At 49.6% G+C, this 27182-nt stretch overlaps 1 protein-coding gene across 1 annotated transcript in view; it reads right to left on the reverse strand.

Annotated features, from left to right (window-relative positions):
• Positions 1 to 512: 512 nt before the first annotated feature.
• The window catches only part of ATOH8 (atonal bHLH transcription factor 8), a 61914-nt gene continuing 35244 nt past the window's right edge, over positions 513 to 27182 (reverse strand). Inside the window, exon 3 of the mRNA XM_068112867.2 lies at positions 513 to 782. Coding sequence (XP_067968968.2) covers positions 777 to 782 — 6 coding nt within the window. The 3' untranslated portion in view covers positions 513 to 776. The remainder of the gene's footprint in view (positions 783 to 27182) is intronic.

The raw sequence follows: 27182 nt of genomic DNA on the forward strand, positions 1-27182 counted from the left end.
AGCAGTATTCCATTGAGCTATGGACAAAGGCCTTGTAGACTGCAAGTGGCTCTGCTTTCCCAAGAGAAGATTTGGAACAACAGATCAACTTTGCTATGTGGTCAACCAAAGAGCCCTACAAGTTCAAGAGAAGCAGAAGAATTTCAAGAATTTGCAATAAGAAGCCATCTAAAAGGTGCAATGTTCAATTTACCCTCCAACCCCACCTTTATATCCGAAACCTCTTTATACCTGTACATTCCCTCCATGCTTCCCATCCCTACCTCGTTGAATTCCCATCTTCTTTCCTGTCCTTCCTAAATACTCGTAGCACGTGTAGCTGGCCCGTAAGAAGGTCCTTGTAAAACTTTACATGTACAACAAGGCCGTACCGTCATTTATCCTTTATCATGTTAGTTTATCAAAATGTCTCCACATTGCGGAAACCTTTGTGTTGAGGAGTGATGCTTTTAACGTGTTTTGGGGGGGGGGGGGGGGGGGAAAGTGCGCACTGCTGTATTAAAAACAACCACACTTGTATAATACATTTATTACAGACAGTGTTGTCAGTTCAGAATAGACGCATGCAACTCTTCAAAGCATCGGCATGACTTCCAATAATTACATACAATACCTTTGCTTTTAGACAATGCATGTTTATACTCCATATAAGCTACCTGCTTCAGGTAAGTCACATCTTCGAGTTACAAAGTGCCATGTGTCTGCCAGGGGCTTTTCCACGGCGCTAAGCTCTTGGTTTGTGCGAATCCCGCGACCGTGGTGTTCTCTCCATCATTTCATTCCTGCAACGCATCACACAGACACACTGATTGGCAATTGTGCTAAGGAACGTTGACAATGTCACGTGAGACTGAATCCAAATTTTCGGCAAATTATGAGGGAAATGTTTACAGAAATCAATCAATTTACAGTTAACTATAGGAAGGCATGATAGCACAGGTGATGGCATGTTTCCTTCTATGATGTCTGGGTTTGTGTTTGAACCCTGGAAAGGTCTAAATCATTACAATGGCTGCTCTGGTGTAGTGTCCGCTGTGGCTGCCGCCTCATGGAGCACCTCACCCAATACGACAGGATGATGCGGAGGTGGCACACTGCATTTGAGCTATCTGATCTGGGTTCTGATCTGGATCTGGATTCTAGACCTAACCATAATCCATCAGACTAGTGCTTCGCAGGTATGTCATGCATCACAACGTGTGCCGTCTGCACATAGGATGGTACATTAACATGGAGGCCAGTCTGATAGCATTGGTTGCTGGTGGATGTTAAATATCCGATGGTGTTTTTCATAAAGAGAAGGTGAATGTCACCGACACCCTGGCCCAATTCCAAATTCCTGCCCAAACCAGCTCTACAAAGCCAATCCCCTGAGTTGGGCCTTTGGCACCCCATCAGCTACAATGGAACAATGCTCCTTGGCAGAGGCTGAAACATGGCTGGGATAAATAGTAATGGGGCTGTCCATATATTACATAATGCACAGAGTTGGTTGGTCCAGCGTTGCAGGGCATCGTCACAGAGCATCGCAAGAGAAAAATTGGGAGGGGGAGGGGGGAGAGGGGGGGGGGGGTCCAAAAACGTAATATCTGGATACCCCAGTAGTAGCAACCACAACAAACAGCAATGTATCCTTATGAAGTTTAACATATACATGTCAAACCAGTATATATATATATATATATGGAGAGATCAAATATTCTGTCATTTTGCGTACATAATATGGAGATAGGCTCTTTTTGCAGACAGTGTTGAATGCGGCCCACGAGTTTCACCAAGCGTCATGTGAATCCCAATTTAGCAAAGGTCCATCGATACTGCTTAAGGAAAGGATTAAGGTATTCATTTCTCACATAGTGCTGTGCTTCATCGGCTTGACAAAACTTCACAAACACTGCAAGTTCTTTGCAAATTTATGCGACTGAAAACGATTTAAACTTTGCTTCCAACAGGATAACGTTGATGCAAGGTAAATTCTCATTTTCCTAAAAAATAAAATTCCTTACTGTGCTGGCAAGCTTCTCAGCACAATAAAAAAATGTACTCAGTGTATGTCCTTAATGTAAGTGTTTCTATACAATGAAGGAAGAGGCACTGCCATAGAGACAACACCGCGGTGCCAACTTGGCAGATGGCAGATGAGTTTGACAGCCTCGGAAGTAAGTGTCCAGATGCCAAGATAACCTTGCACTGTGTGCTACATGTTGGGCATTAGCCTTGGGCAGGGCTGGTTGGCTGGATGACCTGGCAATAGGCATGTGTATAAGTCAGGTCACAGAAGGCTGAGGCAGCATGGGCCCTGCATGTGCAGGCGCCCGCATGCTGTCATGCTCCTGCGCTCGGCTGCACGGCGCCCGTTAATTGGCAGCCCCTCCGGTAAGTTGCCAAAATTCCAAGCTGGGCAAGCAGTGGAAGATAATACAGAGCAAAGCCTCCTCCACAACCAAAGGCTCAAAGTCTCCCTGGCTCTCCCCAACTGCATCACCTCAGCCCTAACGACACAAACTGCCAAAATCATTCATGTGGAGCTTTTGAGAGCCGAAGAGTTGTTCTTTCACCAAGTGATATTCCAAGAATTCAGGCCTCTGCACAACATCACGGCAATAGCAAATGGCTTGCATATTAAAGAGATGCAACTTTCCTATCTTTACATTAAGGCCCAGACTATCGTGTCCTTCAAGGTGCATCAAAGGTTAAACTTAGGATGTCTTAAACTGCCATTGGGAATACCATTGTTAAGTGAAACTATGTTACAAGTGTAGAGTTCAGGATATATGCACGGGAAACGTGAAGATACCAGATTGGCCATGCCAAGGCCCAGCTGTCCAAGCAGCCAGAATTAATATAGTCAGGACAGAAAGTTTCCCAATGGTGCCTCCGGATGAGAATCAAATTGCCCACCTGTGGTGCATCAAAATGCAAGATACCTTGCAGTGTGGACTGAATGTGGCCATTGCGACTGCTCTTGGCCTGCACAATGCTGGAAATGCTGCTTCAGTTAAATGTATCAATGATATTTTATATTCGACCTTTAAACCTCCCCACAAATGGTCATGTCATGTTCTTGTTATCGAAAATATAAACCAATTAAAATAAAACTCATAAATAAAAAAGGAACCAGACAAAGTGAGAAGCAACAATAAGCAACAATTATTCAAAAAACCCCGCAAAAAAACAACAGCCAGAACAGGCTCATGTGAAATGCAGATAAAAGGCCCCAACACCCTAAGCAATAGTCTCCAGCGTCCATCCAAAGGGGTCCGGCAAGCAGCCAAGCCGCCCGCCGCTTCCCACTGGCAGATGTTTTCAGCAGGCCCGGCACTCTGGAATGCTGGCTGCCTTCCCAAGCCCCCACAGCCACCCCTCCATCGAAGTCCCAGCTCACCACCCCCGCTCCTCTCGCGTGTTTTCAGCCTGACCCCTCGACCCTGGTGGCGCCAGCCCCCCACCCGCGCCGTCTCTCGGTAGTAGAACATCTGGACTCTCCCTCCCTGCCGATCCTCACATCCCTCCCAACTTCTCTCCCGATTTAACTTCCAGCTTGCTGTCCTGTTTCCACCGCCCTGCCCTTTTCAATGACTCTTTCCCGTGCCTGCCAGTAATCTCCAGGTATCATGTGCCTGACACGCCAAAGCACCCCGTACCCACCTGAACTAAACCAGATTAACAAAAGGTATTCTCCCTACCATTGTAACCACAAGCTGCCTCAAATACATTGATCACAGTTGATACAAAGGTCATGAAACAACAAAAATAAATAAAGAAATAAATAAACTAAAAGATGTTTTATTCATTCAACTCTTCATTTTTATAATTAAACAAAGTGAAAATTTTCCAATTCAGTAACAGGTTTTCCAGCTCATCCGCACCGATTGTAATGGAAACCGAAATGGAGATTTCAAGAAAAACATCCATCAAATCACTGGAAGCACTAACATCAGTGCATCAGTTGTTCAACTTCTCCCCAACGCGTGGATACATCATAATGCAGACAAGCGATAAATGGATTGTCGATGAACAAATGCCTTGGTGGAAAGTGTAAAGGTGGTGGATTAATCGGGAATGGATCAGATAGCATGCCATGAATGGATAAATGGTCGGTGGATAAATATATAAATAGAAGGATAAAATTGGATTGTATGTTCATGGGATGGAAGTTGGATAGATAACAGCACATGGGAAGAGATTCTGACACTCACTTGCACCTGGATAAAGATAACACGGGTGTCTTGTTTATTCCCAAATTTTCAAACGGTTCATCAAAAGCTTCAGCAAGAATCCCGATTAAATCTATATCTACAGTCACGTGAAAAAGTAAGTACACCCCATGTAAAGTTTTGACTTTTACAACATATTTCAACATACAGCTATTTGATCCTCATTTCAACAATATTGATAGATAAAGGTGATATAATATAACAAATATCATGAAACATTTACATTTTGTAGTCCATTGTATAATTTAAATAAACATAAATGCAAATTTCGCATGTGGAAAAAGTAAGTACACCCTTGGCTCTAATAGGTGGTATTGCCCCCTTTGGCAGAAACAACCTCAAGTAGGTGTTTCTTATAACTGTCTACCAGTCTCTGACATCGACTGGGAGAAATTTTTGCCCACTCCTCCATGCAGAATTCTTTCAGCTGTGCGATGTTTGAGGGGTTTCTTGCATGCACAGCTCATTTCAAATCCCCCCACAGCATCACGATGGGATTTAGATCCGGGCTTTGACTTGGCCATTCCAGAACCCTCCATTTCTTTCTTTTCAGCTATTCCTTGGTGGATTTACTGGTATGTTTAGGGTCATTGTCATGTTGCAAGGTCCACTTTCGGTTGAGCTTCAACTTTCCGACAGATGGCCTCACATTATCCTCAAGCACCCTCTGGTACAATGAAGAATTCATCGTGGATTCTATGATGGTGAGCTGCCCAGGCCCTGATGCAGCAAAGCTGCCTCAAACCATAATATTTCCACCACCATGCTTTACAGTTGGTATCAGGTTCTTGTGATGAAATGCTGTCTTTGGTTTTCACCGAACATGTCTTCTGGTGCTGTGGCCAAATAGCTCTACGTTTGACTCATCTGTCCAGAGCACATTGTTCCAGAAGTGCTGGTCTTTGCCTAGGTGTTCCTTGGCAAACTTTAGTCTTGCCCTGATGTTCTTTCTGGACAGCAAAGGTTTCCTCCTGGCACACCTCCCATGTAGATCAAATTTGTGCAGCCTCTTTCTAATGGTAGACTCGTGCACTTTGACATCAACAGTGGCAAGAGCTACCTGTAGGTCCCGTGATGACATTCTGGGGTTCTTAGAGACTTCTTTCAGCATCTTGAGGTCTGCTCTCGGGCTGAACTTGCTGGGGCGGCCTGGCCTGAACAAGTTGGCAGTTGTTTGGAATCTTCTCCGCTTGTAGATGATCTTCCGGACAGTCGAATGATTGATTTCAAATTGTTTGGAGATCTTTTTAAATCCCTTCCCAGACTCGTAGGCATCTATAACCTTCTTTCTGAAGGCCTCAGAGAGCTCTTTTGATCTAGGCATGGTGACGCCGCACACTTCAACAACAACGAGCAAACCAAACGAAATGTCTGAGGTTTAAATAAGACAGGCTCCTCCAAGATCCTCTCTAACGATGTTCTAATCATTTGCACCTGAGCTGGTGCACCTGATTCTAATTTTAGGTATTTGAAGTAGTGATAAATGTAGGGGTGTATTTACTTTTTCCACATGCGAAATTTGCATTTATGTTTATTTAAATTATACAATGGACTACAAAATGTAAATGTTTCATGATATTTGTTATATTATATTGTGGCGGACATGAAAGTTCACTGGCGTGAGGGCATCATTCCGCGCACCAAGTGGGCGGCGGCCACGCCCGAGGGGTAGGCATGGCCGCGGGATATACACCGGGCGCACAGCCCGGAGCGCTCCAGTGCTACAGTTGAGCTCTTATAATAAAGATTCTTGAACTTACCGCGTTGTCCGCTTCCTCCTTGTTATACAAGTAGCGCGCGTAGCACCGCGCTTCATTGGTGACCCTCCGACGTTCTGGCAGCCGTCGCTGACAACCTGAACCCGCCACAGCAATGGCAACCAACGCGGTCCAAATCAAACTCCCCGAGTTCTGGGAGGCTCAAGCCGAAGTTTGGTTCCTGCAGGCAGAAGCCCAGTTCCGACTTCGAGGCATCACGGTGGACGAGACCAGGTACTGCCACGTGGTCGCCTTCCTCGGGCCCGGCACGGCCGCCCGCGTCATGTCGGTCCTGAGGAACCCACCGGCCGACGGCAGGTACGAGGCGATCAAGCGTCTCCTCCTCGCCACGTTCGGCCTCACGGTGGATGCTCGGGCCGACCGCCTCCTGGACCTCCCCGAGCTCAGTGACACGCGACCGTCGGTCCGCATGGACCATATGCTGTCGTTGATGGGCGACGAAACCCCGAACGCTCTATTCCGGGCGTTATTTCGACGCCAGCTGCCGGCACGAGTCCGCCTCGCGTTGGCCGGTTCTGCGACGACGGAACCCCGAGCTCTCGCTGCCGAGGCCGACAGGTTATTCGCGGCTTTGGACACCCAGGCGAGTTTTGGCGCGGCCGTCGCGGCTCTCGGGGCTGACCCTGATGCTGATGCACCACACCTCGTGGATCTCGAGGCTGATGCGCACTTCGTGTCCGCCGCCACGCCCCGCCCACCACCGCCGCTGCGGGAAAACCGCGGCCTCCGCCGCCAACCTGGTGTTTTTTCCACGCCAAGTTCGGCCACGAGGCTCGGCAATGTCGCCCGCCGTGCTCATTCGGCAGGTCGGGAAATGCCCGGGTCGGCCCTCGGTAGTGGCACTGAGCGCCGGCCGTTCAAACAGCCTACTCTTCATCACGGACACCTTATCCGGGCGCCGTTACCTGTGCGACACGGGAGCGCAGGTGAGTGTCGTTCCCGCCGGTACGTCCGACAAGCAGTCCGCGGGCCGGGGCCCCGCGCTGCTTGCTGCCAACGGTACGTCCATTCGCATGTCCGGAAAACGCTGCCTTTCTCTGCAGTTCGGAGGGCAGGTTTTCCGGTGGTCGTTTGTCACTGCCGACGTGCCTATGGCACTGCTCGGCGCGGACTTCCTGTGTGCCAATGGTCTGCTGGTGGACGTAAAGCACAGAAGGCTTGTCCAGGCTGAGACGTTCAGCTCGCTCGCGTGCGCGCTGCCCGCCTCGTTGAGCAGCTCCCGGAGCAGCTCATCGAGCGGCTCGCCGAGCGGCTTGCTGAGCGGTTCGGTTCCGGCCAGGTTCATCTGTACGCTTCCGGCAGCGAACGAATTCACCCGCCTCCTCGCCGGTTTCCCGGCCCTCACGCGGCCCACCTTCTCGGCGGGGGCCGTCAAGCACGGGGTGGAACACCACATCCCCACCGCCGGGCCACCGGTCTATGCCCGGGCATGCCGCCTCGAGCCGACGAAGCTCGCGGTAGCTAAAGCGGAGTTCGCTACGCTGGAGCGGCTCGGCATCGTGCGGCGCTCCGAGAGTGCTTGGGCGTCGCCGCTTCACATCGTGCCAAAGCCCGGCGGGGGATGGCGACCGTGCGGGGACTACCGGCACCTCAACGACGCCACCACCCCCGACCGCTACCCTGTCCCCCACATTCAGGACTTCTCCGCCCGGTTGGCGGGCATGTCCTTCTTTTCGAAGGTGGACCTCATACGCGGCTACCATCAGGTCCCCGTCAGGCCGGAGGACATCCCGAAGACGGCGGTCATCACGCCATTCGGACTTTTCGAATTTCTTCGGATGCCCTTCGGTTTGAAGAATGCGGCTCAGGCGTTCCAGCGACTAATGGACAGCGTCTTGCGCAACTTGGATTTCGTCTACGTCTACCTGGACGACATCCTCGTCACCAGCGCGTCCCGCGAAGAGCACCTACACCATCTCCGCACGCTCTTCGAACGTCTGGGCCAGCATGGCCTCATCGTGAACCCCGCCAAGTGCCGGTTCGGCGTCGCCGACATCGACTTTTTGGGGCACCGCATCACCAGGCACGGGGCCGTCCCCCTACCGGCCAAGGTGGAGGCGGTGAAGGGGTTTCCGCGCCCCCGCACGATCAAGGGGCTCCAGGAGTTCCTGGGCATGGTAAACCTTTACCATCGGTTCCTGCCCCGCATCGCCCAGCTCCTGCGCCCCTTGCACGAGGCCCTCCGAGGCAAGCCGGGCAAAGGTGACGTTACCTGGACCGAGCAGATGGACGCGGCATTCGCGGGCGCGAAGCTCGCCTTGGCTAACGCCACCATGCTTGCGCACCCGGCGCCCGATGCACCGATCGCCCTCACCACCGACGCCTCGGACTACGCGGTGGGAACGGTGCACGAGCAATGGGTGCGTGGTGCTTGGCAACCGCTGGCATTCTTCAGCCGGCAGCTTCGCCCGCCCGAACGCCGTTATAGTACCTTCGACCGCGAGTTGCTCGGGCTTCACCTGGCGGTCAGGCACTTCCGCCATCTGCTTGAGGGCCGTGCGTTCACGGCCTTTGTCGACCACAAGCCACTGGTCTTCGCGATGGGCAAGGTCACCGAGCCATGGTCGGCCCGGCAGCAGCGTCACCTCTCGGCCGTGTCCGAATATACAACGGACATCCGGCACGTCGCGGGGAAGGACAACCCGGTGGCGGATTGCCTTTCCCGGTCCGTCGCCCACGCAGTCCACCTTGGCATCGACTATGCCCGGATGGCGGCGGACCAGGCCGCCGACCCCGGCGTCCAGGCCTTGCGGACCGCCGACACGGGCCTCCGCGTCACCGAGGTGCCGTTCGACGGTGCGGACACGGCCCTCTTGTGCGACGTCTCCCTCGGGCGGCCTCGCCCCATCGTGCCCGCGGGCTGGCAGTGCCAGGTTTTTGACGCCATCCACGGCCTGTCCCACCCGGGCACGAAGGCCTCCCAGAGGTTGGTCACCGACAAGTTTGTCTGGCATGGCCTCCGGAAGGCCGTCCGTGGCTGGACCAGGACGTGCCTCGCGTGCCAGCGCGCGAAGGTGCACCGGCACACCCAGGCCCCATTGGCCCCGTTCACGGTGCCGGAACGTAGGTTCGACCACGTGCACATGGACCTGGTGGGACCTCTGCCCCCCTCGCGGGGTTTCACCCATGTCCTGACAATGGTGGACCGCACCACCCGGTGGTCGGAGGCCGTGCCCTTGGCGGCGACGTAGGCGGCGGACGTCGCGCAGGCGTTCATCGCCACCTGGGTCGCCCGGTTCGGCGCCCCCTCGGACATCTCGTCCGACCACGGCCCCCAGTTCACCTCGGAGCTCTGGGGGGCGGTCGCGCGGGGGCTCGGGGTCCAACTGCACTGAACCACGGCCTACCACCCACAGGCCAACGGCCTGTGCCAGTCGTTCCACCGCTCGTTGAAGGCCGCGCTCCGGGCCACCCTCTGCGACGGCGGCTGGGTCGACAGGCTCCCCTGGGTCCTGCTGGGCCTCCGGACGGCGCCCAAGGACGACCTGCGCGCATCCGCGGCGGAGTTGGTCTTCGGACAACTGCTGTGGGTGCCGGGCGAGTTCCTCCCCGACCCCACAGCACCATGGTCCGCAGCGCAGGAGCGCTCCGCGCTGCAGGAGACAGCCCGGAGGTTCGCCCCGGTGCTGCACCACGGGCACCCGCCTACGTACGTCGCCCCGGAGCTTCGCACCGCGGAGTACGTCTTCATCCGGCACGATGCCCACCGGACACCACTGCGGCCCCCGTACGACGGGCCTTTCCGCGTGCTGGAGACCGGGGTGAAACATTTCACCTTGGACATCGGCGGTACTCCCGACCGCGTCTCGGTGGATCGCCTCAAGCCGGCCCACCTCGACGTGGACCACCCACCGCCGGTGGCTCGGCCCCCGCGTCGGGGCCGCCCCCCTGCGGGCGGACCCCCGGCACCGCCCAGGCCCGCCGGCACGCCGCCCCCCGGTCCTGCACCCATCCCGGGTGCAGCCGGAGGCATCCCAGCTGGCATCCCTGCACCCCGGACGCCGCCAGTCGCCAGAGGGCGCTTCGGCCGGGTCATCCGTTTGCCCCGCAAACTGGCCCTCCAGGTGCGCGGGAATTCTGGGGGGGCGCATGTGGCGGACACGAAAGCTCACTGGCGTGAGGGCATCATTCCGCGCACCAAGTGGGCGGCGGCCACGCCCGAGGGGTAGGCGTGGCCGCGGGATATACACCGGGCGCGCAGCCCGGAGCGCTCCAGTGCTACAGTTGAGCTCTTATAATAAAGACTCTTGAACTTACCGCGTTGTCCGCTTCCTCCTTGTTATACAAGTAGCGCGCGTAGCACCGCGCTTCAATATCACCTTTATCTATCAATATTGTTGAAATGAAGATCAAATAGCTGTATGTTGCCTCCTAATCCTTTTGCATCTCTTTTCCTGTTCATTCCAATCGTTGTTCGGTTATTGTGTCCAACTGTTGCCCCACGGTCAGTGTATAACCTCCATCACCTCGCTCTTCCGTGATCCACTTATATAGAAAAAAAATAAAAACATACCAAAATTATTCATTGACATTGGAGTAAAAATATTTTATTAATGATCGATTAACTTTAATGGAGTGAACTATGTTATATATTCAACGTGAAAAATAGTTTTTCATTCACCGGGTTAAAATGAAGCAAGCTTCAAAGAAACTATATCTGATCGTTATCAAAGTTTTTCACTTGATATGAAATAATTCAGAAAATGCAAACTTCGTTTATTACCTGAGAAATTTATAGAGAAGCTACATCTTACCACTGTGGGTCCATGATTGGTGCATATGTAATGTAATGTCACGTGTGTGTGCATTTTATGGGCAAATGTGGATGACAAAGGTATTACTAAGAAATTATATGAAGTTGCATTTAATGCAGTTATTTTGAATCCATCGGTGTAAATTATAAATGCCATCATAAACATATCGAGGAATACAATTTTTTTTTCAAGTGTCATGTTTGTTTCACTTTTAAGAATACACCGAGTTGGTGGGAGAAAATGTGATGAGAAATGGAGGAATGATTCTTAAAGCAGAACCATCATTACTGAAGGCCCAATCATCATCATGATCAAGATTCCGTGAGTTAAAGAACTTGTTTTCAGTCTCCCGCAGAACATGGACTCGGCTCATGTTGGGGGTATTGGCATACTCGCCACATTTACCAAGTTCAGGCTGGCATGACAATTTGGTCAGGGATTAGTAATTCGTTCAGGGTACCGGCAATAACTCGCTCAATCTTCGTGAAGGACACCGTGGGATCTTTAACGTCCACCAACTGATGCTGTCAGACGAGACACCTGTTTAACCTCCATCTGAGGGACGGTGCATAGATCGACGTCTCGGACCGTGTCTGCCAAACACCAGGACGACCGTTTGTAGCCGGGTCGGGATTCAAACCCAAGTCTCGACAGATCCCAGGTGAGTATGAACAGCTTGAAACTACAATGACTTCGGATGACCCTTGGCTGATGCAAACATGAGATTGGTTATAAGAGACTGCAGGATGTGCAAGTTCCGACTGCATATCATTATTGCAGAGATGTATTAGCATCAGTAATAAAACAATGATTAATAGAAAGACTTTGGGGTTGAACAAGCACAATAACAGTATTTAGAAGTATAAAAAGAGGAAGATAAGCAATTGGAGATTGGGAATAAAACATGCACATGTTCAAGTGGGAATAAAAATGACGTGAAGATGTTGAGCAGATAAATAAGTACAGTCCTGTGTATCTGGCGATGACAAACTGAGGAAACGATGATAGAAACCAGGACTGAAAAGGTGTTAAAAATAGACTCACAGCATCTTTCTACACCAGGCTCCTTCTATTGCTGTGGGTGAGCATCCTGATAAGAGATGTCAACAACACTCGAGCACCAGGTGGGTTGTACAGTAACCTGCCCACATGCTACAGTACAACCCACCTGCTGCTTATGAATTTTCCAAGTTGGCATCTGGTATCAGAAACCAAAACTGTGACGTTATCGTACTGGGAGAAGTTGTGATTATTGACACGGCACAAGCGTGAAAACTTCTCTTTTGAGCTCCATCCCTTTGAAATAAAAAAGTGAAGTGAAAGGAAATAATTTGCCTGTCGGAAGAGAATAAAAGTTTGACACCGACTGATCAAAAGTCAACTTCCACATATTTGAATCAAGCTTGATCTTTTTAAGGTCAAGACAAATAAATGAATCTACCTAAAGTCTGCCTGAAAGGGTAGGAAGGGAGGAAGAAGAAGCAACGCATTAACTCAATAAAGCTAATGTGAGAACAAAGTGTTTGTGTCGTCACTATGTCCGGATGTGTCCGTGTCCAAGTCCGCGTGTGTGTCCGTGTCTGTATCCATGTTCGAGTCCATGTCTGTGTCCGAGTGTCCGTGTCCGAGTGTCCATGTCCGAGTCTGTGTATGTCAGCTCCATTACGAGCCTTAGATAATGTATATATATATTTTTTTTAAGACCAGCCACATAGCTTGAGCCTATAGGATGTTGGCGAGGTTATTCCAAGCTTAACACCTTGTAGTTGACCTTGGTGTGCATTTTCCTTCTGGTTGGGAACATGCTGATTTAAATTTTCAACTTCTAACAAGCTACAAGATTCCATGAGTTAATGAATAAAATGATTGATGGAGGAATACGAGGTGAAGGCAAACCGTTTTATTTGGTTGGGAGCTGTGCCCGGAAGTGAAAAAATGTCAAATGACCAATCACAGTGATAACGGCTATACACGCTTCCCTAGTTAAGAGCTTAATAAAGGAGTTTCAATTCAAAGCAGGAGTGCTAGAACTGTAACTGAGACTCTTCTCTCCATCAAATATGGCTTCCTGGTAAAATGATCACAGAACAGACAATACCTGGAATCCAATGAAGGTATCAATCACCAAGGAGCTTCAGAGGCCTACGTGGGGCATTCATAACGTTCTCCGAACGAGAAACTCACAAGAATCCATGAGACATGTCATGAAAAGCAATTATTACTAAGTGCATATCCCTGAAATTGTAAAGTAACCTACGTTGGAATACCCTGGACTATTGTAAGTATCTCGTCCATGTAACGTTTTGAATGCCACTTGTACTCACACCACGAAAAGACCACAACCATGTCAAAGACACACCAGAAAGACTTGACATCTTACACATGAAGTCAGAGTAAGCTGAGAGCTGCCGACGTCGTATTTGAAAATATCTTACAAATGCACAAAGTCAAGCATATGATATATCTGCAACCAGCCAAGTCAATGCAATGTTAGTGCAAATGATGTTAGTGCTTGGCAGGCAGGTCTGGGTTACTTGACTTGGAACTCGGATTCAAGGCAGACTAAATTCGCGATTATTGTTAAAAGAATTTTTTTTAATGACATACAGTATGTGATTATATAACTAATTCTTCTCCCACATTTGGTGATGGGCTGGTCTATATCAGAGTGAGGGGACAAGCTCCCTCTACCTCCTTAGCCGTCTTACTGTACGTATGTACATCTTTTTCTACTCTGTCTTCCTATCTTTCTAAAATCTTCTTTTTTCCAAAGTACTCCGAGCTAGCGAGGGTTAGTAACATCTTCGTAGGTAGGGTTGGAGGCGCCTGACCCCAGGAAAGGTCAAGACATCACCGATGCCAACAGGGGTACATATACACAGATCCCCTGCTTGGCGGGAAAGGCGTATCCCTGCACTGCGGTGTAGGTGCTAGCTTGGTTTCCTTTCCTTTTCTCTGTTTTCCACTTCCTTGCTGTGTGTGCCCAGGTTTTAAAACAGGTACACCGTATCCCTGCGTGTCGTAAGAGGCGACTAAAAGGGTTGGCGTCAGGAAGGGCATCCGGCCATAAAACTGTGCTTTAAATATCATCATCATTGTTAGGGGTTTGCAGCCTAGCGACGTTAAGAGCTCGTTTGGCGGATGTCCGGTCTTACTGGAACAACGACAGCGAGTCACTGCATTAACCAGCAGCACCTGTGGTATGCTGTAAAATAATGGCGGTGCACTATGGGTATTCCCTGTGCATCCGGCCAGCCGCTGCACCACACCTCCCTTCCGGTTGTCGGGCTTCGGCCTGCCACTAGACTCTGGGTTGTTTGGCGAGACGGAGCAACTGACTTCTGCGCAAGGCCTGTTGCTCCTAAAACGTTCGCGCAATCTGTTTCAACTCTTATGGCTCACAAAGAACAAAATAATTCGATATTGTCAGCACCGGTTTTCGCCCCTGGGGCCGATGTTGGCATTTATGCTACGGGGGAGGGCGCTTCGGGACCCATCAACGGCTGCCATAATGACGGTACAGTCCTAAAGCCGCAAGGATGGACTGCTCTTGATGAGTGCAGGAAGAGGCGGGCCTCCGTTGTGTCTTCGTTATTTTTTGCATCGTGGAATGTTAGGACGCTGTTGGATTTAGATGCCGCAAACAGACCAGAATGCAGAACGGCTCTCATTGGTCTCGAACTACAAAGGTACAACATCGCCGTTGCAGCTCTTCAGGAATCCAGATTTTCTGGTTCGGGCCAGCTGTGCGAGGCCTCCAGTGGCTACACGTTCTTTTGGTCCGGACTACCCGGAGGACAACGCCGGGAAGCTGGGGGTAGCTTTCGCTATTCGCGACGACATCGCCCAAAAAATGATAACGACACCTGTTGCCGTTAACGAACGCTTTATCTACATGCGGCTTCCTCTCCTCTCTGGGAACGCTACTGTCATATCAGCCTACGCGCCAACGTTACAGGCAACGGCAGAAGCAAAGGAGACCTTTTACCAGACTTTAACCTCGATCCTCACCAAGATTCCGGAATCAGACCAAATAGTCCTCCTTGGGTATTTCAATGCCAGGGTTGGGAGAGACCATGCTGCCTGGAAACACGTTATTGGTCTCCATGGTATTGGAAATGTGAATGCGAATGGCAACCTCCTTCTCGAAACATGTGCAAAATTTGGACTGGCAATCACGAACACCATGTTTCAGCAACCCAACAAGTACAAAGGAACTTCGAAGCATCCTCGGTCAAAACACTCCCACATGATCGACTATGTGATTGCGCGCCAAAAGCATGTGCGGTACACCAAGTTAACACGCATTATGCGTGGAGCCGAATGCTGGACAGATCACCTGCTGGTTAGGAGCAAGTTATGGCTTCGAATCGCTCAGCAACATCGTTCTGCTGGTCAAAAGCGTCAGCCGAGAATCGATGTGCATCAACTGGTGACAAGTGAATCTCTCCGTGTTGAGTATGTAAATAAAGTCTCAACGGAAATGTCTCAAATGGTAGACTCGTCATGGTCAAGTTTCAAGCAGGCTGTCCTGAAGGCTGCGGCCGACACAATTCCATCAAAAACGAGGACACGCAATGACTGGTTTGACGAATCTAATGAATCGTTACGTGAGCTCCTGGACACGAAAAACGCTGCCCTCCAGAAAGCACTGTCGACCGGCAGTCGTGTTGATAGACAGCAGTTCCGAACTCTTCGTAGTGATGCAACCAAATGCATCCGTAAGCTGAAAGATATTTGGTGGGCCGAGAAAGCAAATGAGATCCAAGGCTACGCAGAGTGAAAGGAGTACCACAACTTTTTCTCCGGTCTGAAAACGGTTTACGGACCCAAACGAAACGGTACTTTCTCGATGAAGACACTGGACGGTGAACTACTTACTGACAAATCGCTAATCCTCGCATGCTGGCGAAGCCACTTCTCCGACCTTCTGAACAGATCATCGATAGTTCATGATTCGGTGATCAACGAAATCGATCAGCGTCCAATTCAGAACCACCTGGCACATCCACCAACACCAGACGAAATCGCAAAAGCTGTGAAACAGGTCAAATGTGGAAAGGTCCCTGGTTCGGACGGTATTCTGATCGAGCTGTTGAAGTATGGATGCCACCATCTGGTTACAGCGTTGTCGGTGTTGTTCAATGAAATTTGGGAGGCCGGGGATGTTCCTCAAGAATGGCGTGACACAAAATTAATCACTTTGTTCAAAGGAAAGGGCGATCGCTCAGATTGTGGAAACCACCGCGGAATCTAGTTGTTGAGCAGAACAGGCAAAGTCTTCGCGAAACTGCTGCTCAATCGACTGGTGGACAACATCAGTGAGGCAATGCTTCCGGAATCACAGTCCGGTTTCCGTTCAAATAGGCACAATTGATATGGTGTTCGCAGCGAGGCAAATCCAGGAAAAAGCAATGGAACAAAACCAGGATTTGTACATGGTCTTTGTCGACCTGATGAAGGCCTTCGACACGGTGAACAGAGACGCACTCTGGAAACCTCTTGCTCGCTATGGATGTCCAGACCACTTCATCAAGTTGCTGCGGAGTTTTCCCGACAAAATGAGAGGCAAAGTGGCGGTAGACGGGGATGAGACGGACGTATTCAGCATTACGACGGGAGTAAAACAAGGCTGTGTGCTTGCGCCAACCATGTTTGGGGTCTATCTAGCGGCAGCTATCGAGTGTGCCTCAAACGATCTGGAGCCTGGCGTACAAGTCCGTTCTCGTGCTGATGGAAACCTCTACAACCTCCAGCGTCTAAAAGCCTACACAAAGACCAAGGCCATGGTAATACGTGACCTGCTGTTTGCCGATGATACAGCCTTGATTGCCCACACACAAGAGGAAATGCAGCGTATCATTGACCGTTTTTCTGAGGCCATGGAGGCGTTTGGTCTGGTTATCAATTTGCAAAAGACCGTGGTTTTGTATCAACCAGCGCCGGGAAGCCGGTACGTTGAACCAGCAATTACGATCGGGGGGTCACATATTGTCAGTCACAAAAGAATTCACGTACCTGGGCACGTGCTTATCGAATACCGCAACCATGGACAAGGAAATCGACCAAAGAATCCGCAAAGCGAGTGTTTCGTTTGCCCGACTCCACAGCAGAGTCTGGAAAGAACGTGGGCTCAAAGTGAACACAAAATTGGCCGTGTACAAAGTTGTCATCCCCTCTCTCCTGTACGGAGCCGAATCTTGGAATTGCTATGCACGCCACCTTTGCAGACTGAATGGCTTTCACTCCCGATGCCTACGACAAATTCTAGGCATCCATTGGTCCGATCTCGTGCCGGATACAGAAGTACCCGAGCGAGCTGAAATGCAATCCATCACATGCACCCTGCAAAAGGCCCAGCTCCGTTGGGTCGGCCATGTGTTGAGGATGGATGCAGACAGGATCCCACGTTTTATTTTTATGGGAGAACTGCACGAAGGAGAGAGATCAGTGGGCCGGCCCAAACTGCGTTTCAAGGATACACTGCGTGCACATTTGAAAGAATGTGACATCCCGCTCGACAATTTACAAGCTCTGTCCAGTGATCGACCGAAATGGCATAGCTTGATCCATACACGATGCGACTCCGCGGAAAAGGGTCGTATAGATGCTGCCAAAGAAGCCCACAGAAAGCGTAAGGAACGCGAGTGGCAACCGATGCCTGCTGACTCTAAATGGATTTGTACAACTTGTGGACGCCGATGCAAATCGGCACTCGGACTGTATAGCCACAAGCGGGTTCACAAGAATTGAACACCAACGCCGTAACGGCGGGGCGACATGATGATGATGATGATGATTCTCCCACATATGTCAATCAATTCTTTATATAATCCTGTTCATTTCTTTAATTGTTTCTATGCCCCCAGTGGTGTTTATAATAGAGCACATGGATTTGTCCCCCCCATTGGAGGAAGACCCTCTCATTGTCAGGCCGTTGGTGCTCCTATGGTTGGCAGCGAGTGCCCCAGAAGCATTGACGGAAAGAGAGTGGCAATCATATGTGTGGGAAATTGGCATGCATGATCAGGGTCGCCCAGATAGTTCAGATGGCAGAGCACTGGAACGGTTCACCAGAGGACCTGGGTTTGATTCCTGGTCTGGGCATGTAATTTTCCCACATATGTCAATTAATTAGGTATAATCCCGTTCATTTTTTTATTTATTTTTAATTTACAACTCGTGAAACCAATAAAGACTTGGGAGGCTGAAGACTCAACAGGACCTGGGATTCAAATCTTTACACTCGAGTCTTTAAATCTGTGACTGGATACAGTCATTTTCATTTTTTGTTGTAATTCAACTGTACATATTAAATAGCAATTCCCTGGAAAGATGGGTTTCATTGAATATGTGGAAAAAAAAACCTGTGGGTTGACTCGTCAGAGTTGTGTGAGAAATAACAATTCATCGATTTGAGATCAACTCGAGACTTGACCATTGAGACTCGACTCCAGGTCTGGTGTTCAGCCCAGCTTAGCTAGATAGTCCAAATGTCATGTGGGTCACATCAAGTGGCACGAACCAGGCCATATAGATATGGATTTTTCATTGAAGTTTAAAAACAATAGATAAATGCCTGGATTTATCACAGAAGTCAACCTGGAGGGATGGAGATAGTTCCATGAACTCTTTCATGATACAGTTACGAGAGAAAAAACTAAAGCTGGTGTAAATATTAAAGCTGATGATGTCAAAAAGCTTGTGGCTGGACGTCAACTTACCAAACCCAAAAGGTATCAGCTCTGTAAAATAAGGATATATATATACACACACACATATATACATATATACATATTGTTGCGTATCTCGAAGCATGGCACTCCCGTTAGCAAGGGGGGGGGGGGGGGGTGGTTAATCCCTTTGTCTTGTTAAGCTGGCCGTCTCTGGATCTATCCCGCTCTTTTGTGGGATGAGATTGGCCAGGGTGATTGGTCAAAGATTTCCCAAATACCTTCACCAATCTGTCCGCAAAGCAGGGAGATGAGTCCCTGCTCGAACCGCGGATGTTATGGTAATTGCCGAGCGGTTTAGCAATCCACAATCCGAGCCGTCAGCAAAAAGACTAACCTGATTCTGAGCGGTTCTAATCATGCCACCGATATTCAATGGGGAAGAGACTAAAGCGACCGGATGAGAGGAAGCAAAGAATAAGAAGGGTAAAGGAAGAACAAATATGGTTTATTCACGATCTAAAAGAGGAAATGAAAGAAGGGAATATACAGAAGAGGAAATAAAAGGACATAGGGCAACCTTAGACACTCTTATATAACACGCCCCTGACAAACAGACAGACTCACACGAAAGGTAGCTGGTAGGGGAGGAAGGTCCAGGCAGATGGTTCCAGGCGAGGGGATGGTCCAGGCTCTGTGTCTGCGGGTGAAGGACGGCTGGCACCTTGACGTCGTTGGTGCGTGACCGGACCTTACAAACGCGAGGGGCTGGGATGAATGCACGTATAGCGTACCGAACGCTCTCAAAACCACGGCAGTTCGTATTGACAACGATCGTCTCAAACGATCCTCTGCGCAATGTTCTTATGTTCGCCGCCTCTGCGCTGTTCTATCGCCTCTGCGCTGTTCTCTCGCCTCTGCCGATCTCGTTCATCTCCCCCGGTCTCTCCCCTCTCTCGCTTCGTGAAAGGGCTTGCGCTCCCGCTTTTATTGCAAGCTTCGCGTATTAAGCCGCGTCCGCTTTGCTCCGCCTACCCGTGAACACGCCTCGGCCCGGATTGGTCACAAGGGTTCATCAGTACCTCCCCTCGTGACGCGTTGATGGGGGCAACGCCTAGGTTCCTGGCCGCTCTTCCCTTTTTCTCCCACTCTGACCGTGTGCGTAATGGCGTCTTGGGGCCAGCAAACAAACCAAAAAGGGCTACTGGCACTTTGGAGAGAGAGAGAGATGATTGGGGATAATTGAAGGGGCCTATCTTATTTGATTAATACAACGCAGATTCAACTATTGGAAACAGATCCTTAACTGAAACATAGACTAATGAAATAACTAAAGAAGAATCTATGGTGTCCTACGTGTTGTACATGGCCTAACTAGGGTGCGACCTTTACAAAGGGGGATATTTACAAGAATTATTATTTTACAAAGTGAAGGTTCTAAAAACCGTAACACAGCACCCGTCTCTCCTCCAGGGCCGTCCCGGCCCGAAAGTACTTTAACTTAATGTGACATTCAGGTGTAGTAATCCTCTACTATTAACCTTACCCTGAGTGCGACAGTTTTAAAACAATTAAGTATGTCCCGCCTGCTGCGTTGCATTCTGTCTAACTGATTCACGCCCACAGGATAACCGAATCACGGAATTGTCTTCAAAACTACACATGGACAGTGGGGAGCATTATCTACAAAGACACTCTATTTGGTATTTACAAAACTAAACCCAGGACCTGTTCTTTTGGGAAACAAAAGCAGAGTTTTTGAGAAGAGGAAAGGTCATGCACTGCACTGCACCGGTACACCATACCCACGGGCGCTCTGAGACGCACAATTGATATTGCAGTGCAATCTCAGAGCACCAAAAGCACCACCATAAAGCACCCAATAAAAAAACACAAAGCACCATCCAGTGCACAGTTATACAGTTCAAATAATAAGCAACGATGGCGTCTTCTTCTTCTGTGCTGGGCCGCTGTTTCTGGACGACTTCTTGCTTGCTGTCTATTTGAATAATAAAAAGAAGGCACAAAATGCGTCCATTTCTTTAATTATGGCCAGCAGGGGCCAACTAAGGTGGTCCACCTGCATGGTTTAGGTGCCACAACTGTGGTCCGCAAGCAAGATTCCCAGCAGCGATGCCAGGCCCCAAAACGTGGGGTCCATGAGTGGTGCTCGGCCACAGACATGTGGTCCATATGGTGGTGCTCGGCCACAACAACGTGCGGTCCATAAGTGGTGTACCGGTCCAGGCAGGCAGGCAGCGGAGGTGCGGGCACACAACTGCGGCGCAAGCACGCTTTCCCCTCAGTGCCCAGAGAGCAAGGTCCATAGGTGGGGAAGGAAGACAAAGCAGAGTTAGCGGGGTGCAAGGGCGCAAGGGTATACATCAACACAAGGTAATGCAGAGGTGAGGTGCGCAGGAGAGCGAGCGGAGAAAGCTCGTCCCTACCGTACGTACCCCCCTGTCACCTAATCTACCCTTGCCCCTTACTCCGTATTTACACAATTTACAAATCCGTCGCTAACGTCCTGTCTTCCCCATATCTCCCCTAATTCCAAATTCGTCGACAATCCCTCTAACCAAATTTGCCATAAAGCCCAATTTCTCATCAATCCCTCCTAAGGAGGAAGATATGGAACAACAAGCACAATGTCACCCCCACGTCATGATGCATCTCACCATTCCAAACATTTGCACAAACCGGTGGTGTGGAGTCTTGTCACCTTGGTGAGTGGATGCAGATGGTGCGAAGAGATCCCAATCCTAACTATACTCTAAATGACTCACACTTTTACTCTACCCGGGGTCTTTCCCTGCCAAACCATTGGCCATTTTACACTATGTGGTTCTAAGAACCGAATTCCCATTGACCAAACTGTGGTGCTCACCAATTTGGGGTCTCACTCCCCCGATCCTACTCCCTGTGCCCTCGCACAATTTCCGGGCTGGGTCATGTGGCGCTCCCAGCAGGTCCGCTCACCTGCACACCTCCGCCACTGCAGTTGTCTCCGAGTTTACCTGCTCCTTACCCTAACCTATCTGGGGAAGGCCCTCTGTCGCTCTCACCCCCTACCACCCTCTCTGGCGTCGGGCTACCCGGGTCCGTCCTCCGGATTCTCGGGCCCCATTGAACAACTCTACTGGCTCCCAGAGCCTACCTGCGGCCTCAACTGGCCGACATACTAACAGTGGCGGAGTGCTCAACCAATCACACTCACTGACAGGCCACACGCCCAGCCATTCCACTTTACTCATGCACCAATCACAACACTCCTGTGCAACTACCCGCACCACAGATGCCAATATCCAACCACAATTTACTTACTCCCTCTACCTACTTTTAAACTACCCTCTACGGGTACTCGTGAAGGGGTCCATCTTCCCCATCCACTCCTTTCGCACCAACCACTCCACTCCACATATTCCACACTACTCACTCCACACCATCCATTCCATACTCCATTTACTCCAGACCATTCATTTCATCCAACCATTCTCCATACACCTGTGCTTCACCTGCACACCTGTGCCCACACACCTGGTGTCACCTGCACACCTGGTGGCACTTGCACCCTCCTTCCCTCCAGGACCTTCACTCAATACAATACACTATCACACCTTTCACCACAATACCCTGCTCAATACTCTTTCTTCACACACGCTGCATCATCTGATCTAACTACTCCCTTCTGAAACTCACGCTCCCCAGTCTTCCCTTATACTAAGCGCTCCCACGTCGTTATCATCCAACTAATCTGCTTCGTCCCCTCTACAGGTACAATGTCGCTACTTAACTCTACAGTTACCTATGGTCATCTTTCTAAATTCTATCATTTTATCCTAACCCTCCCAGGCTAGGTTTTCACAGCCATACCCCATAAATCCTATAGCTCCTTTGCCCCCACGTGGGAGGGATGGTAGAGATACCACCCCCTGACACTGGGTATCAATTTCCAATCAATACCACTATCATCCCAATTTCACTCACTATCAATTCCAATTTCAAATCCCTATTACCAATTTCAAATCACTAGTTATTTCAAGCCAATTCCCTATCAATTTCAAATCACTACCTCGGGTATCAATCCAAACCAAAACACTATCATCATCACAGTCCACTATACTTGAGCCTCCTCGGTACGTCAATACATCATTAAAACTCGGCTTCACAAAGCCGAGCAATGAATTCGGGTGGTTTGGTCTACTGCAGGTTGGGTCCGTCCGGCATTCGGTTCAGGGGAGGAGGTTTCGTCGGGCCAAGGCTCAAAGCACCATCCCGGCGCGGGGCCTTGCGCTCCCAAGCGCGATGGCCCAGCCCTGCCCGGGTGGAGCGCCGCCACCACAAGGGGGCGCCGTTCCGACCCCTCCTACCTCTCCTCGAACCGGGCCGGTGACTTTGCCTAGCAAAGCTCGGAATCGACTGTGCAGGGCGGCGCCCGGCCCGAATCGTGCACGACGCTCCGAACAGGAGCGACGCGACACAGATCCCCGCCGGCTCCCGCAGCCCACACCGCCCGGCACGGACCGGGAGCTCTCGTCGGCTATACGTCGCAACCGCTGCCCCGGTCAACGTTGATGCTTCCCATACATGCTCACACCACTCGTTCCGTTCTTTGCTCATACATCCCATACTCTTTGTCACAGCACTCACACGTGCATACCCCTTTCTCACGCACTCTGTTACGCACCACTCCTCTTGTGCACCTTCTCACGCACTCATCCTACTTGCACACTCCATCGCACACCACTCCTCTGTTACGTACTCCATAACACCCACCACGGGTGTGCACTCCTGCACATACCCACTCACACGCTCCGATGCACCCTCCCGCACATGCGCCACAACCAACTCAGGTGTGCCTCCTCACACCCGCTCCTCATCCATCTCACTCTCCGTATCACTCTCATCACACATACACTCCGACGTGCATTCTCGCTCGCACTCGGTTTCACTTCCATACTCTGTTGTGCATTCACTCTCGCACTCGGTATCACTCCCACACTTTGTAACACACTCACCCTTTGACGCACACTTTTTCCTCACACGCGTGCCATTTTCTCTCACACAGCGCACCACGGACCTCCCACAAACGCCCGCGGTACGCTGGATCCCAAGCGCGTGAAAATTCTTTTCGCGCCAAACATTCTCCCGCAAAATCTTTTTGCACCATATACCACCTTACTCACCTTTGGGATCCTCCTCTCCACACGCAAGATTAGCAAGTACGGCATCAGGATGTGAATTCAGACTTTGTATGCATTCCATCTCAATCTCCGATTTAATTCCTCTCTCTGCCGTCTCTCCAATCCCAATTTCCGCTATTTCTTTGCTTTTAATTGCTTTTTCCTCGACGGCCGCCTGTTCTAATAAAATAAAATTCTCTACTTCGGCGGTCGCCAGCTTCCCCATACCCCGGGTCGCGATCTCTATACCCGTCCAGTTACCTGCGTCTTGCTCCAACTCGCTTCTCCCGCGCTCCTTGAGTCGCGCTACCCCGTCGTGTACAAATGCGCTTTTCCCGCCCGACCGCGGTTAATGTTCTCCCCACATTTTTGTATGCGGTCACCCATTCTGTCCCCAAATTTACTTATTTGCTCACTCATTTCGTTTCCAAACCCTTCAATATTGGCCCTCATTTCTCCCATACCCTTACTCAATCCCCCTAATTTGGTTTTCCAATCATTTCCCATTTCCTCAATTTGGTTTCCCATCTTGTTTCTCAATCCTCCAATTTGGTTTCCCATCTCGTTTCTCAATCCTCCAATTTGGTTTCCCATCTCGTTTTTCAATTGCTCACTGTTCTTTTCCATGTCTTCACCCGTCTTGACCATAAGGGCCCTCATCTGCACCATAAATAGGTCCAAGTCTACTGGTGACACGGGCTCGGCTGCCGCGGCCACGTGCGAGGCGCCGCCACCCTGCGCTGCCGCGACCACGGGCGAGGCGCCATTTTGTGCTCCTGTAACCTCGTGCGAGGCGCCGCCATCTTGGGCGCCTGCAACCCCCTCTACCGCACCTTCTTCAACCTCCTCCTCTATCTCCCCCATCTCCTCCCTGGGGTCCTGGGTCGACTCTACCCCCTCTTCCATCCCCCCCACCAGCATCCGACCGCCTTGATCATCCATGGCACGATTATAATTTGGTTGTTAAATAATAAATTTCGGCCGCTCGTAATTTCGACCAAATTTTTCAGATGGTTTAAAAATTTGGTTCGGGTACAATCCCACTCCCCGACACCAATTCTTACGGCCAATAGCACAATTGGTGTCCAAAATTTGGTCTATATAAATTTTGTCCCAGGTTCCAGATCCCAACTCCTGACTACCAATTGTTGCGGATCTCAAAGCACGGCACTCCCGTTAGCAAGGGGGGAGGGGGGGTTAATCCCCTTGTCTTGTTAAGCTGGCCGTCTCCGGTCCTGGAACTATCCCGCTCCTTTGCGGGATGAGATGGCCAGGGTGATTGGTCAAAGATTTCCCAAATACCTTCACCAATCTCTCCGAAAAGCAGGGAGATGAGTCCCTGCTCGAACCGCGGATGTGATGGTAATTACCGAGCGGTTTAGCAATCCACGATCCGAGCCGTTAGCAAAAAGACGAACCCGATTCTGAGCGGTTCTAATCATGCCACCGATATTCAATGGGGAAGAGACTAAAGCGACCGGATGAGAGGAAGCAAAGAATAAAAAGGGTAAAGGAAGAACAAATATGGTTTATTCACTATCTAAAAGAGGAAACGAAAGAAGGGAATATACAGAAGAGGAAATAAAAGGACATGATGGTCCAGGCTCCGTGTCCGTGGGTGAAGGACGGCTGGCAGCTTGACGTCGTTGGCGCGCGACCGGACCTTACAAACGCGAGGGGATGGGATGAATGCACGTATAGCGTACCGAACGCTCTCAAAACCACGGCAGTTCGTATTGACAACGATCGTCCCAAACGATCCTCTGCGCAATGTTCTTATGTTCGCCGCCTCTGCACTGTTCTCTCGCCTCTGCCGATCTCGTTCATCTCCCCCGGTCTCCCCCCTCTCTCTCTTCGTGAAAGGGCTTGCGCTCCCGCTTTTATTGCAAGCTTTGCATATTAAGCCGCGTCCGCTTTGCTCCGCCTACCCGTGAACACGCCTCGGCCCGGATTGGTCACAAGGGTTCATCAGTACCTCCCCTTGTGACGTGTTGATGGGGGCCACGCCTAGGTTCCTGGCCGCTCCTCCCTTTTTCTCCCACTCTGACCACGTGCGTAATGGCGGCTTGGGGCCAGCAAACAAACCCAAAAGGGCAGCGAACGCTGCAATACGGCGACTGGCACTTTGGAGAGAGAGAGATGATTGGGGATAATTCAAGGGGCCTATCTTATTTGATTAATACAACGCAGATTCAACTATTGGAAACAGATCCTTAACTGAAACATAGACTAATGAAATAACTAAAGAAGAATCTATGGTGTCCTATGTGTTGTACATGGCCTAACTAGGGTGCGACCTTTACAAAGGGGGATATTTACAAGAATTATTATTTTACAAAGTGAAGGTTCTAAAAATCGTAACAATATATACACATATATATATATATATATATATATATATATATAATAAAATATAATATAATATAATATAATATAATATATATATATACATATATATATATATATATATATATATATATATATATATATATACACATACATACATACACATACATATTTACACATACATATATACACATACATATATACACATACATATATACACATACATATATACACATACATATATACACATACATATATACACATACATATATATATATACATATATATATATATATATATATATATATATATATATATATATATATATATATATATATATAAAAAATATATATATATATATACACATACATACATACATACATACATACATACATATATATATATATATATATATATATATATATATATATATATATATATATATATATATATATATATATATAGCAATACCCCGTTTTACACCATTTCGACCTACGTCAAATCTGACTTTACGCCACTCTTCGAGAGTAAATTTCAGTTCAGCGAACGTCATTATGTGCAACTTTACGTCACTCCTACATCATAATTGGAGGATGTGAAAAAAATATATTTAAAATAAATAAAATAGTACATAAAAATTAACAATAAAAGAAGCTAAAAAACAATTTAAAATAAAATAAAAAGCACATTAAAAATATTAAAAAATGTACGTGTACGTACGCGTAGCTGCTGGTTCTCATTCAAAACAAAGGCGACGCCATATGCATTTTGTCCTGTGCTGCGGTCGCGTGCTTGCTTTGCCTTTCACTGTTATTTTTGTGATTATTCCTTTACTGTGTAAAACAACCAATGCAACGTGGCAACGGCGAAACATGACGACGATGCCAGCTCGGACGACCGTCCGCGGCAGACGTCACGTCACGTCACGTCACCGTGCAGTGTGCAGTGTCCGCGACGAGGTCAGGCCCCAGGGCCCATGGCCCATGTGAAACGAATGACCGTGTCATGCCTCGAGCTGGGGTGCCTCGTCGGGCACCTCGCCGGCATCCAGCGTCGACGAACTGATCGACATGTGCATGTGCACATGTGCATGGATTTGCAAATGCCTGCCTGTACGTCGTCGTTTCAACGTATATCACATCGTCCAAAAAAAAAGAAGCACGCAACTTCGGCCACTCGAGGAAAGACGGGGCAAGTCTACGACTAGGAGGCGAGCGTCGATCCCCGGGGC

Source organism: Myxine glutinosa, chromosome 4 (genome assembly GCF_964187855.1).
Source record: "Myxine glutinosa chromosome 4, kmMyxGlut1.1, whole genome shotgun sequence".
Classification (NCBI taxonomy): Eukaryota; Metazoa; Chordata; class Myxini; order Myxiniformes; family Myxinidae; genus Myxine; species Myxine glutinosa.